The sequence below is a fragment of the Tenrec ecaudatus genome, chromosome 13 (assembly GCF_050624435.1).
Source record: "Tenrec ecaudatus isolate mTenEca1 chromosome 13, mTenEca1.hap1, whole genome shotgun sequence".
Lineage (NCBI taxonomy): Eukaryota > Metazoa > Chordata > Mammalia > Afrosoricida > Tenrecidae > Tenrec > Tenrec ecaudatus.
In genome coordinates, this window is record NC_134542.1 from 74,214,305 (window position 1) to 74,227,988 (window position 13,684).

A 13,684-nucleotide genomic window follows, 5' to 3' on the forward strand; every position below is an offset into this window, starting at 1 on the left:
AGTATGATTTTAAAAATGCAAAGTGATGCCTTAGTAAAGGAGGAAGAGACTAATCCCCATTTGAATGAAAAGGGGATGATCCAGTTTAGCCAATCCTTTTTGATTTGCCTTGGGATAAAGCGAGTTTCTGGGCGGTCACCTGCTTGGTGTGCCTGGGCCTTAGGAAGAGGGGAGAGAAGCATCCTTCCTCTGGTGACCTCGTGGCCAAACCAGTTAGCCGGGTGTTCTCAGGGACAGCAGCTCAGAATGAAGATCCCCAAACCAAAATTGTTGGTTTTGGACAAAGGACTTTGCTTCCAGGTGGTTAATTCTTTACCAGCCTTAGTCAGAGATGATTTCTTTTCTGTTGGTGCACTGTGTGATTAATTCATCCTTTCACCAGACCCATTGCATATGTTGTTCTGTTAGGTGCTCCCAGTTCTGATGCACAGACAGACCAGAGAACAAAACACTGCTCGGTCCGGTGCCGTCCTCAGTTGTTCTGTTTCGGTCACCGTGTCGGTCCATCTTGTGTTGGGTCTGCTTGTCCCCTGACCCTCACTTTACTAAGCAGGATGTCTTTTTCCAGCAGCCCATGTCTCTGGAAAACATACCCAAGTACTTGAGACAAACAGCGTCTTGCTACATAAGGAACATTCTGGCATTACTTTTTCCAAGACAAATTGGCTTCTTATTCTTAAGAGTATATGGCATTTTCAGTATTATTCTCCTAACACCATAATTAAAATGCATCAAAAGTAGTTTTCCTTATTCTTTGTCCAACTTTCACATACATGTGAGGGAGTACCTACAAACAACTAGAATCCACCCTTCCCACCCCCCAGGTATGTATTTAATTTTTTTTTTTTTTTTTACAAAACAACCTTATCACCCTCAAAGTCCTCTCCATAACACTTAATACATTTGTCAAATCTGGAAACATTTTTCAAACATCTGTTTGGCAGGCTGACAGCACCTCCCTCATTTTTTTTTCTTCACTTCTATGCCATCAAATCACTGTCCTTCCATGTCCCTTTTCATTCGTGGAAACAAAAAGTCACAAGGAGTGAGGTCATGTGAGTAAGGTGCATGGGCAAAAGAGGCATGTTTTTTTTTTGCCAAAAACTGATGCACTGAGATGGCTGCGTGAGCAGGTGCATTGTTGCAGTGGCAAAACCAGTCCCCCATCTGCCACAAATCAGGCCTTTTGTTGTTGTTGTTGAATACTGTTTCTATCTTTTCAGATCCTCTAAATAGAAAGCTTGCTTAACAGCCTGACCTCATGGAAGGAACCCCAAATGCACTACTATCCCCCTCACATCAAAAAAACAAATGAGCATTGTCTTGATCTCTGATTTCACTCAGTCGAGCTATTTTGGGGTGAGATGATGATGGCGTCTTCCACTAGCTTGATTGATGTTTGCTTTCTGGGTCCTCACTAGTAATGACCTTGGGGAAAGTCTGGGTCATTTCAGAGTTGTTCTTTCAAAGCAGGCATGTTTCCAGGTGATGCTCCTTTTCCTGGTCATGCAGAACCCGAGGCACAGATGATGCAACGACTCTTCTCATTCCCAAATCTTCCATTTTAATTTGCCGAACCAAGCTCCAAGATAGCCCAGATAACGTCCCCATCTCTTCCATGGTCTGTTGTCGGTCTTGGACACAAGTGCTCCAAATTTTATCGTCAATTTTGCCCGTTCAGGAAGTTGATGGGTATCCAGAGCGAGGCTTGTCATCAGTTGTCATTTCACCTCTTTTTGAACTGAGAAAATCACTCGTACACTTCAGTTTTGCCGTAGCGCTGTCCTTGTACCTGTGTTCAACATCACAGCAGGTTCTGCAGCATTTTTCCCAAGCAGGAGCCAAATGTTCACAGCTGCATGCTGTTTTCTTAAACTGGCCTTGACAAAAAAGAGGTTCCAGCAAAATTACTTTTACGAAACAATTCACCGTGACCAGAAAGAACCTTCCCAGGCGATGCCATGCAGAACAAGTTGCTGGATGCTCATCTAGTGGGGAAAATGCAGACTGAAAGCTCCACCCAGTGGGGGGGGGCAGAGGAGGGAATCCCCTTGGACTATGGCTTGGGCAAGCCCTCCTTTGACCTCAAAGTGACATCCTTGCTCCTGAACATTTTAAAGAGGTCTTCTGCAACAGATTTGCCCAATGCAGTGTGTCATTTGGTTTCCTGATTGCTGTATCCCTGAGCATTGGTCTTTTCTCCTTTTAACATAAAGTTGTCTGTTAGTCCGGTTGTGAGTTGTGTTGTCCTCACACTGAGTTTTAATCCATTTTGAAGGCTGCTGCCTTTGGGCTTCATTAGCAAGGATCTCAAGTCCTACAGTCGCTCTCAGCACACAGTTGTGTCACCTGCATGTTGAAGGTTGGAACAAGGTGTCCTCCAATCCTTATGGTGCGTCTTTCTTACCATCTAGTTTCTCTTTGCTCATACAGATTAAATACAGATTTCTCTTTGCTCATACAGATTAAATACAGATTTCTATTTGCTCATACAGATTAAATAAATATTGTGAAAGGACACAGCCCTGACACAGACCTTTCTAGATTTTAAATCCAGTTGTATTCCTTTATTCTATTCAAACATTTGCCTTGTGGCCCATGTAAAGATTCCACATGAGTACAATAAAGTGTTCTGGAATTCCCACTCTTCTGAAGGCTATCCAGTTTGTTGTGATCCGTGTAGTGAAAATGCCTCTGCATAGTCCATAAAACATATAGCTCTTATATTCTCTGCTTTTCGCCAAGATTCTATCTGCTATCGACAGTAATATCCCTTGTGCCGTGCCCTTTTCTGAAAACAGCTTGAATTTCTGGCAACTCCCGGGCACTGCTGCAACTGTTGCTGAGCTGTCTTCTGAAAAATTTACTTGTGTGTTATACAAATGAAGTTGTTCCATAATTTCTGCATCCTATTAGGCCATGTCCTTTGATAGGGATCTCTGCCAGATTTCTTGACATATACTAGCAAGTGTTTGTGGAAAAGTTTCACTTGTTCCTTGTCCATTCCTAGATTCTGTTTTGTGCTTATGCCGCTAGTGCAGCTTGGACTCCTACTTTCAATATCACCGGCCCATGGTCTGTAGGATCTCCTTAATAGTGAATGCCCTGTCTTTGTTCTGTCATGGCTCGTTCCATGATGGGAGATCTAGACAGTCAGGAATCCCATTCTCAAAGATCTTCAAGTTCAAAATCATCTCTTCCCTGCTTGTACTGCAGAATAGAGAAGCTTCGATGATATACTTTAGGCATTCAAACTGGTGTGAGGTTGGTTTAGAAAAAGAGCTTAACCCACAGCCATCAGGTTGATTTCAATTTTTCGTGACACTAAAATTAATATAATGACCTGCATAAAGTTCCCAAGGCTGTACACCTTTTCAGAAGTATACTGCCTCGATTTTCACTCTTGGAGTGGCTGGTGGTTCAAATTAACTTTTTGATTAGTAGTTCTATGCTTAACCCATCGAGCCATTAGCCCTGCATGTACTAGAAGGCACCAGGAAGTTTGGGGAGGATATTGAATGAAAATATAATGATTTTTAAAATTATATCTTTTCATTGTATTTTAGGACCTTACATTTTGAAGCTCTGTCTGATCGACCACTTTTTATGTATTGCTTCTGGATAAGTATGTCATGGGTTGAAATAGAAGAACATGGCTCAAATTCATTAATTAAAAGTAAAAAAGAAAAAAAGAGCTTTTAACCTAGATACATTTTTTTCCCCCTAAAGAATGAATCTCCTTTCAACAACTCTGCCTTCTTCTGCTTCATGTACTGTGCAGAGGTCTGTTATAGACTGTATGCTATGTGTTTGAGCTCATTGATTTGGAAGCAGAATTGTCGAAAGAGGTAAACACTTGTGGATTCGACAACACTGGCCTCACCATGTGAAGTTTCTGGAGGCTAGCAATTAACAAGATGTCCTTTGGAGCGTTTACTTCTAGGCAAAACTGGAACCCAGGTATCACCTTAAGGTTTCTTACAGGCAGACTGAATTGTGCCTCCAAAAATACGTTTGAAGTCATTGCTCCTACATATGACCCCGTTTGAAAACAGTAGTTTTCTTTAGCTATTGCTAATGATTATTTTTACCAATATAGAGCGAGTCTTAATCCTAATCACTTCTGAGTGAGTGCTATCATATAAAAGGAGAGAATAAACAGAGAGACACACGCACGGGATGAGGACAGCAGACACCATGGGGAACTTGCCAGTACGTAAAGGAACAGCCTGGATTGCTGAGAAAAGTCCATGGACGGTCAATGTGGCTTTCACCACATGGCTAGTTAGCCTCCAGAGTGGTGAGGAGATACATGTCTGATCTTTACGCCTCTACTCCTGACTAAGACAAAGGCACTCTGCCCTTCAGGTCTAAACAAGATAGTCCCGAACCCTTACCACACTCCCTGTAGAAAGGTAAACACCCTTTGTAACATTTTTACAAATTCCCAAGGGTTTTTATACTCTTGGGACTACTTCTGACTCTGCTTTATATCTTGCCACCTCGGAATTCTTATTTTTCAGTGTCTCCCTTATGAAATTTTCTCAATTTCTTTGACTCAGTTCCTTCACAGTTACCCGCACTTTGGTGTGGTCTCAGGCAGAGGTTAGTAAGCATATTACCTGGAAAACAATTTCACTTTTTCCCCCACAGGCCTCTGTTTGGTACCACGAGCAATTTGCCACTTTGCCTTTCTCGAGGTTCCCGCAATGCTGCCCGTTGCCTGGCTTTAGAAACTGTGGACCACTTCTCTTTGCCCTGCACTCCATCCCCCCAGCTCCAAACTGGAGCCCAGGCCCGTCGTTTCATATTCCAAATCCTCCCAGGCACAGGTGAGCCCAGGTGTGTGCAGAGTCCCTGACGGTGTGTCTGTGCGTCTGAATACAGCTGCTGTGAAGGAGGAAGAGCTATGCCGTAAGGCTATACGAAAATGCTGTCGACGTGCATGGGAGGAACGACTAATTCTCCTTGAGAGAATTGAGGAAAGCTCAAAGCTGCTAATTTAAGCTTTTCTGTCTCCTTTTAAAAATGATTCATTACTATAATAATATACAATGGCATTCTTTAAAGAAAAAAATTAAACCTCTAAATTTCTGACATTTGGCATTATGTTATTTGTGCAGTTCATGGTTCTCTCGGTTGTATATAATCTGCACAATAAAAGGCTTAGTGAAAAATATTAGGGGTTCTATTTACAGTTTTATTTGGAATTAAACTTCTCATCCCCCTTTTTGTGCACAGTTCCGGTACCACAAGCACACGGGGTCAACAGCACCCATCAGCAGACAGGGCTCCACGAGGGAGGGGAGAGGCATGCTGGTAGAAACACTGTGTGGGCGTAGACTGCAAGTAAGGGAGGGTGATATGCAAACATCTTTCTGCTGAGGAAGCTCCAGGAATTCAGGTGTTTTGCTTCTGCTAATTTCAAGGTTAGACATTGCAAAGGTCGGTTAAGGGAAGTGGTAATGGTGATGGAGACTAGGAAGTAACAAAAAGTAAAGAGTTGGTATTTTCAAAACAGAATAAAATGTGAAAGAAAAAAGAGGCGCAGTGGCCCAAAGACCTTTCTCATCCAGAAGTGGAGTGTCAGGGAGCACAGGGGTGAAGCGGTGAAGCACAGTCTCTTCAGGAATCCGCACCGTGGTACTCAGACTTCAGCAAAATCAAACAGGGGGCTTGAATGAGCAGTGTAGCAAGAGTGCACCTGAGTACAATTCCTACTGAAGAGTAGCTTGCAGAGTGCAAAAATAGAGAGGTACAGCTTAGCGTAGTTCCCTGTGCGTCTGTGGTACAGGGAATTTGCAAAATGGAAGAGCGTTTTGTTACATGGTCTACAACTGCTCACAATGTAAATCTTTTCATGAATTGAAAGCAGCAATATCTTTGCTTAGCAGTTAAAGTAATTTTGGCTAATTCTACAAAAAAAAAAAAAAAAAGTGACGTACTGACTTCAGTCTTACCAGCTCTGTCATCTTGAGGTTGTGGTTTTGCGCTTCAGCAAAGCGGAGTTAAGAGTGCTCCCCATGGAGCTTCAAGGTCTCTTCCATTTCCACTCCCTGTCCCAGCTCTTGATGCTTGTATTAGCCAGATTGATGATGATGCTTGTAACCTGACCTCTCCCATACTTGACTCAATGGCATATCTCCCTCAATGGCATATCCTTTCAGGTGTTCTTTTTAGCCCCAAGCCACTCTATAATCCCATTTCAAGCATCCCCTTTTCTGAATAACACAATTGTTTATTACCTTAACACCAAGCATCCCTCATTCCCACTAGGAATTTCAATTCTATTGATCCTTTGATATTCCGTGCCTTTGGTCTTCTCTGGTATATATGTAATAATGGTTGATCCAAGTCTTTGTGTAATCTATGTTTATAATACCCAAATGGTGTGCCTGCCCCCCAAAAAAGCAACCAGAATGATTGATTTTATTTTGAATTCACAATCACTAGCCAAATGGGTTTTCAATACTCATAGGCAAAAAAATAGAAAACAAAACACTCATGGTTAATCCTCCTGCATCCTCAACTTCAGACATTTTCTGCCCATCTTCCCCTCTCTTTAAATCTTCCTATCTCATGCCTACTTTAATTTGATAACTTTGCTTTCTTGTATGATGTGGGGGGAAAGAGGAAATAATTTTAATAGATCACTCCTTTGTTTTCACTACCACATGTGGTGAATACAGAAATAGAATTCCCTGTGGACATCTGTGCCATTCATTCTGTATTCCCATTGTGTTCTAAGGATAAAAATCCTCACTTGCCCACCTAAAGATCACTCTTTCTGCTTGTGAACCCTAGTTCCCAGTCCCTCTTGCCTGCATGAAGCTATCATTCTGCCAACTAATCTTTCTCCTGTGGTCCATTCTTTTTCTCGACTAAAGAGTTATCCACCCACAGTCATGTTTTAAGATTTCTTAAAGAAAAAAAGAAAACCCTTCACCTCTCTCCATGTCATACTCTCTTCCCTCAATGCTTCTGACCTTTTAAGAATAGTCTTTCGGGGTTTGGGGGATTCCTTGAAAGTGTTGTCACCATTCTGTTTCCACATTCTCTCTTGATCTCCTCTTGTTCTTATTCCAGTTAGTAGGTGCCACCACCAATCTTTCACTGAAACTTTTTTTAAAAATCGTTTTATTGGGGGCTCGTACAACTCTTACCACAATCCATGCATATATCCATTGTGTCAAGCGCATTCGTACATTTGTTGCCATCATCATTCCCAAAACATTTGCTTTCTACTTGAGCCATTGGTCTCAGCTCCTCATTTTTCCCTCCCTCCTCAGCCCCTCCCTCACGAACCCTTGATAATTTATAAATTATTATTATTTGGCCATGTCTTACACTGTTCGACGTCTCCCTTCACTCACTTTTCTGTTGTCCATCCCCCAGGGAGGGGATTGGATTATATGTAGATCCTTGTGATCAGTTCCCCCCTTTCTATCCCACCTTACCCTTACCCTCCTGGTATTGCTACTCTCATTATTGGTCCTAAGGTGTTTATCTGTCCTGAATTCCCTGTGTTTCCAGTTCTTATCTATACCAGTGTACATCCTCTGGTCTAGCCAAATTTGTGAGATAGAATTGGCATCATGATATTGGTGGGGAGGAAGCATTAAAGAAGTAGAGGAAAGTTGTAGATTTCATCGGTGCTATACTGCACCCTGACTGTCTCATCCCCTCCCTGCAACCCTTCTGTAAGGGGTGGCCGGTTGTCTACAGATGGGTTTTGGGTCTCCACTCCACACATCCCCTCATACACAATGATAAAAGTTTTGTTCTTTGATGCCTGATACCTGATCCATTCGACACTTCATGATCACACAGGCTGGTGTGCTTCTTCCATGTGGCCTTTGTTGTTTCTGAGTTAGATGGTCACTTGTTTATCTCCAAGCCTTTAAGATCCCAGATGCTGTATATTTTGATAGCTGTTCACCATCAGCTTTCTTCACCACATTTGCTTATGCACACACTTTGTCTTCAGCGATCTTGTCGAGAAGGTGAGTATCATGGAATGCCAGTTTAATAGAACAAAGTGTTCTTGCATTGAGGGAGTACATGAGTGGAGGCCCAATGTCCTTCTGCTACCTTAATACTAAACCTATGAACATATGCACATAGATCTATTTCTGCATCCTCATATATAAATATATTTACATATGTACATACCTGTATTTAGACCTCTATAAATGCCCTTTGCCTTCTAGTTCTTTCCTCTATTTCCTTTTACTTTCCTCTTGTTCCACTATCATGTTCAGCTTTCATCTGGGTTTTAGTAATTCCTCTGGGTTACATTGCCCTTGATCACTCCCTACCAGGCCTCCCACCCCTTCCTTGCCACTGGTTTCTCCCTCATATTATTTATCCCGCCTATCTTATCTAGATAGACCTGCAGAGATAATAACATGCACAAAAACAAGACAAGACAGAGCAAAACCAAGCAACAGAAGAAAATATGAACCTTTTTCATGGCAGTAGTGGCTCCAGTAGTCCTTACAGCCCTAGCAGTTCTCTGGCCATTCTAGACACTGGACTTAGCAACAGACAGCTGACCAAGCACACAGCTGATCTTCGATGCCAAGCTGATCTTCTGCCCACTCCTCTCTCTCTCCAGGTATTCTCCATGCTTTCTTTGCTGCATCAGCTTCTAATCTCTAAATATTGATTACTCTAGGGTCCTGGTAAAGAGCATTGATGACATAGTGCTCCCGTGTTGGGATGCTGACTGTAAGTTTTGCATTTCAAAACCACCAGCCTCTCTGGGGGAGAAAGATGGGTCTTTCTACTCCTGTGAAGAGTTACGATCTGAGAAACTCACAGCGGCTGTTCTACCCTGTCCTGTAGGGTTGCTGTCAGTTGCATTGACTCTATGGCAGTGAGTTTGGTTTTGGGGGGGCTTATTTATTAGATAATGTCTCTTCTCTAGATATACTTTTAAAAATTATATCATTCATCCATTTGGTTTTTAGTACGATTTATATTTTGAGCCATGAATCCTTTTAATAATTTGTGAACTCCTTTGTTTCATAATGATTTTAAATGCTTAAAACACACAAGGATTTCAAAGAAAAACATTGATACTTAGTTATCAAAATAAAATGAAAGAGCATAGTCCCCCAAATAATGTTTGCAATTCAAAAGAAGAATAGGGTGAATAGAATGTACAGAAGTCTTTAATCATAATCACAAATACACCCACCTGCCATCAAATAGGTTCTGGCTTGGAGAGTCACCTAGCTGAGCTACAGGAGAGGTAAATCGTTAGAGACAGTAACTGGACTCCTGATTTCTTGAGGGTGTGGCAGGGGTGCTTGGGGGAAATGGAGTGCTAATTACAATGATTACTAGAAGAAAATGTTCTAAAACAGGTTGTGATGATTACTGTACAACTCTTAATATCATTAAAGCATTGGATTGTATCATATGTGAATTATATGCCAATAAAACTTTTTTTTAAAAAGAATTAAAAAAATTTGAACAACAAAAGATTGTATAAAAATGGTTAGATTGCTCTTGCCTTTTAAAAAGGAAGAAAATGCTTTCCTAAGTGTTTGCATGTGTGTACATAGGATCATCATGATGACACGGAACCAAACCAGACTCACTGCTGTTGAGTCCATCCCAGCGAATCGCTACCCTGGAAGACAGAGTTTCGCTGGTCCATTGGGTTTCCAAGGCTCTAATCTCCAGGGAAGCACACTGCCATGTCTTTCTTCTACACATTGGCCAAAGGATTCAAACCACTGACACTTAACCACTGCGCCACCTGATGGCACAAACAGGGATTCATGGAAACAAAACAGAACTTTAACGGCCATTTTTGTCCTGTTAAATTGTATTATGGATATTTGGCAGAGACGCTGAAGACCCATACATTTAAATATGAAAAGACATTTGAAGTGTAGGCTTTAGTGGCTTTACATTCCTGGTGGCACGTTTATATAGAGGAAGAAAAAGACCACACTCTGCCCATGACACCAATTACACATAGGCAACCTGACCCGTTAGCCATTTGGTGGGTCGTGAAGTTCTGTCTGTCCAACTCAGTGGTATTTATAATGACATGGTATTTCCCGACACATGACTGCTTCCTTTTCAGCTTCATTTCCGGTCAGAGACAGAAAGGTGGTAGCTTTTCTGAGAGCGGCGTCGTTGTGGAGGATCATTGCTCTCAGAGGAGGCAGTATTACCAAAACAGAGAGCTAATACAACCTTATGCTCCTTTCCTTCTGGACGAAGGAACTTGGCGTACTTCGCAAAAAATGATATGATTTTCAGTATTACAGACACAGTTATATGCGGGCAGCCTATGTAGCTTAAGAGAAGGACATAAACGCTCTAAATATTGTTTACACATCTAGTAATGCCGTAGAGAAGTATTTTGAAGACAGAAACATATTCAAGAGAACCTTTTTGCCTGAGTATTTCTTTTATAGTTATGTATATATGTCTGGGATGCCGCATGTGCATGCGAGAGGAGAAGAGAGTACCATGAAAAACCAGACCTTTCAGGCAACAGAGAAGTGAGTGAAGGGAGATGTCGGACAGGGAAAGATATGACAAAATAATAATTTATAAATTATCAAGGGTTCCTGAGGGAAGGGGGACTTGGGGGGGAAATGAGAACCTGATGCCATGGGCTTGAGTGGAGAGCAAATGTTTTGAGAATGATGAGGGCAATGAATGTACAAATGTGCTTTACACAATTGATGCATGTATGGATTGTGATAAGAGTTGTATGAGCCCCTAATAAAATGATGAAAGACAAAAACATACTACCTTTCTGTCTCCGAGAGAGGTGACTGGCTCATAAAGGGGAAACAACTCGGGGAGAGTAGCAGTGGAGCCCTTCATTTGGGATGGTTTGAAAGTCGACTGAAAATGTGTATCTGCAAAGCTTCAGACAGCTACTGCTTCTCTACCCCTGAAGGACACGTCTTCTCTGGGTCCAAAGAGGCTGAAGTTCTGGAAATCATAGTATTGAGGAAGAGGGGTGAGATGCCATCTGGAGAGAAATATATCAAATTAAAAATTGTGTACAGCTAATAAAATGGCCTCATTGCCTGTATAGTTCCCGAGTCTATCGCGGGTCTCATACCTCCAGTCAGGAAACTAGAAAGCAGTTTTACTAACATTTTTGTTTCTCGGTTAAAAAAAAAAATTCAAACAGCAAAACTTGACGGGCCACCTGATGATTTTAAAGTAAATCTCAACAACCTGCATCAGCTGCCATCTATACAAATGGGACTTTGGTACAGTATTTTAGTGTCTCAGTCTTAAATATGAACTCACAGCTTAAGAGCACCATTTGAGAAAAGCACAAGATACAAAAGATCTAGGGCAGTGGGTCTCTCTGTCATACAGCTCCTCAGGTGGTGGTGACCCCCCCCCCAGCCAGAAAATTATTTCTGTTGCTACTTCATCACTGTAATTTTGCTACTGTTATGAATCGTAATGTAAATGTCTGATATGCCGGATGTATTTTCATTATTACAAATTGAACATCATTAATGCATAGTGACTAATCACAAAACAATAGGTAATTATATATTGTGAAAGATTTATTTCTAATGACAAATAAATGAAAATTTTCTTGAAGCATGGTGCAGCATGGATAATGGTCTTCACGCTGGATCTACCTAGAGATGGATAGAGAAGGTGTCTTGGTTCCTAAGACCATCAGAAATATGTGTTTTCCGATGGTCTTAGGCGACCCCTGTGAAAGGGTCATTCGGCCCCCAGGTTGAGAACCGCTGATCTAGGGTATATTTTCTTTAAGGGCAGATCATTTAAGAAAGACTAGAAACCTCATTATTCATGATATGAGTGAAAACACAAGTTTTTATCAATCATTGGTGTCCAGGGAATGGGAAGCAAAAATTGCGAAAGATCCCTTTATTCTCAAATTGTCTTTATTTGATTTCTTATAGAATTAGAATTTACTATTACTATTACTAGTATTTACTATTACTAGTATTTAGCCCTTAATCACAGTGACCTCATATATTTACTATATATTTATATATAAAAATATAATATACATTTACTATATGTATATAGTTTACTGCATAGTACAAGGACCCATAAACTTTATAATGGGTCAAAGAATATTCTAAGTTCTGTGGGCCATATGATATCTGGCAATTATTGCAGAATGTCATTATAGTTTAGAAGCAGTCATAGACCTATAAACATGGACGTAAAATATAAATACATGGTACATACCAGTAACACTTTATGTATACAAACAGATTGTGAAAGTGATGTAGTACGAGCAGTGTTACAGTTTGTCATGTGTAGGGTTGTCATGAGCTGGAACCTACATACTGGCCCCTAAGACCAATAAGGCTGTATATGGATCCATTTGGACCCACAAATGATAGTTTGCCCACCATTGGTCTAATCCATGTGGTAGAATATCAGCTCTATGGGAGTCAAGACCAAAACTCAAACTCACTGCTATTGAGTCCATTCTGACTCATGCCTACCCTACAGCACAGAGTCGAACTGCCTTAGAGTAGTCCCCAGACTAGAAATCTTTAGAGAAGCAGACTTCCACATCTCTCCTACAGAGCAAGTGTTGGGTTTGAACCATTGATCTTTTGGATAGCAGGCAAACACTTTCACTACTGTGCCACCAGGGCAAGTTTGCTATATCACTTGTACTGTGTAAAAAACATACTAAATAAATGCACTTTGAATGAATTAAACATACTGTGTTAGCACCTTAAGGATTTTGTGGGCTTCCTCAGGTAGAAGAGTACTCTGTACTTTTTATGTCAACTGCTTTGGAGGTTTTTTTTCATTGTTGTTATTATTATTTCATATGCTTATTTCAATATAAAGAGAACTTTTAATGTAACCTATTTATGAACTGAAGGCAACCAATATTCTGAGTAATAATATGAAGGAGTGCCAGCTAAATTAATTGACTGCTCTTGGATAAGAAAGGGACTTCTACAATCTTCCCTCCTTGTACTCAAATTTATAAATGAAGGCTATTTGGCAAATAGAAAAGACATATTGCTGAGCCAACCCTAGACTCCAAGTTCCCTTGAATACTACCCAGGACTTTTAAACAATTTTGTGTGCTGAGATACTTTATAGTTACGTTTTTAAGCTCCTTTTATGTTGTATGGATCTTCATGATTACTGTTACCCTTATTTTGCAGTAAACCCATGATGGACTTGCTGATACTCCTCTGTGCACAGTATCACTTAAACCCATCAAGCTACACAATTGAGCTGCTGTCAGCTGAAAAGAACCCCATTAAATTTAAGCCAAATACACCAATAGGGATGTTAGAAGTGGAGAAAGTAATTTTGAAGCCAAAAGCTGTGGATAAGAAAAAACCTACACCTATAATACCAGAGGTAAGAATTTAACTGCCGATTTTTATATTTTATCACTAAAATATTCTGTTGTTTTGGGGGCTTTTTTAGTCATCTACATTTCATGATAAATTAACTAAAATCATACTTTCATAGTCAAAATTTATATAAATAACAAGGTTTCCTAGTTTTTCTTCTTTAGGATGTAGTTATTTATTGATCCCTGGATTAAAAATAATTAGAAAGAATTTGTTAGATTTTTGAGATGGCCCTAAAGGTTTCTATATAACTAATAGTATGACAGTATGCATAGCTGCAGTTTAGGCCAGTTTTTCAGAAAGCCTTTTTT

General features: G+C 40.6%; 1 protein-coding gene across 2 annotated transcripts in view; it reads left to right on the top strand.

Annotated features, from left to right (window-relative positions):
- COBLL1 (cordon-bleu WH2 repeat protein like 1) overlaps positions 1-13,684 on the top strand; it is a 186,127-nt gene that overhangs the window by 120,735 nt on the left and 51,708 nt on the right. For both annotated transcript variants that reach the window (XM_075529557.1, XM_075529558.1), the window contains exon 3: positions 13,176-13,377. In XM_075529557.1, coding sequence (XP_075385672.1) covers positions 13,176-13,377 — 202 coding nt within the window. The remainder of the gene's footprint in view (positions 1-13,175; positions 13,378-13,684) is intronic.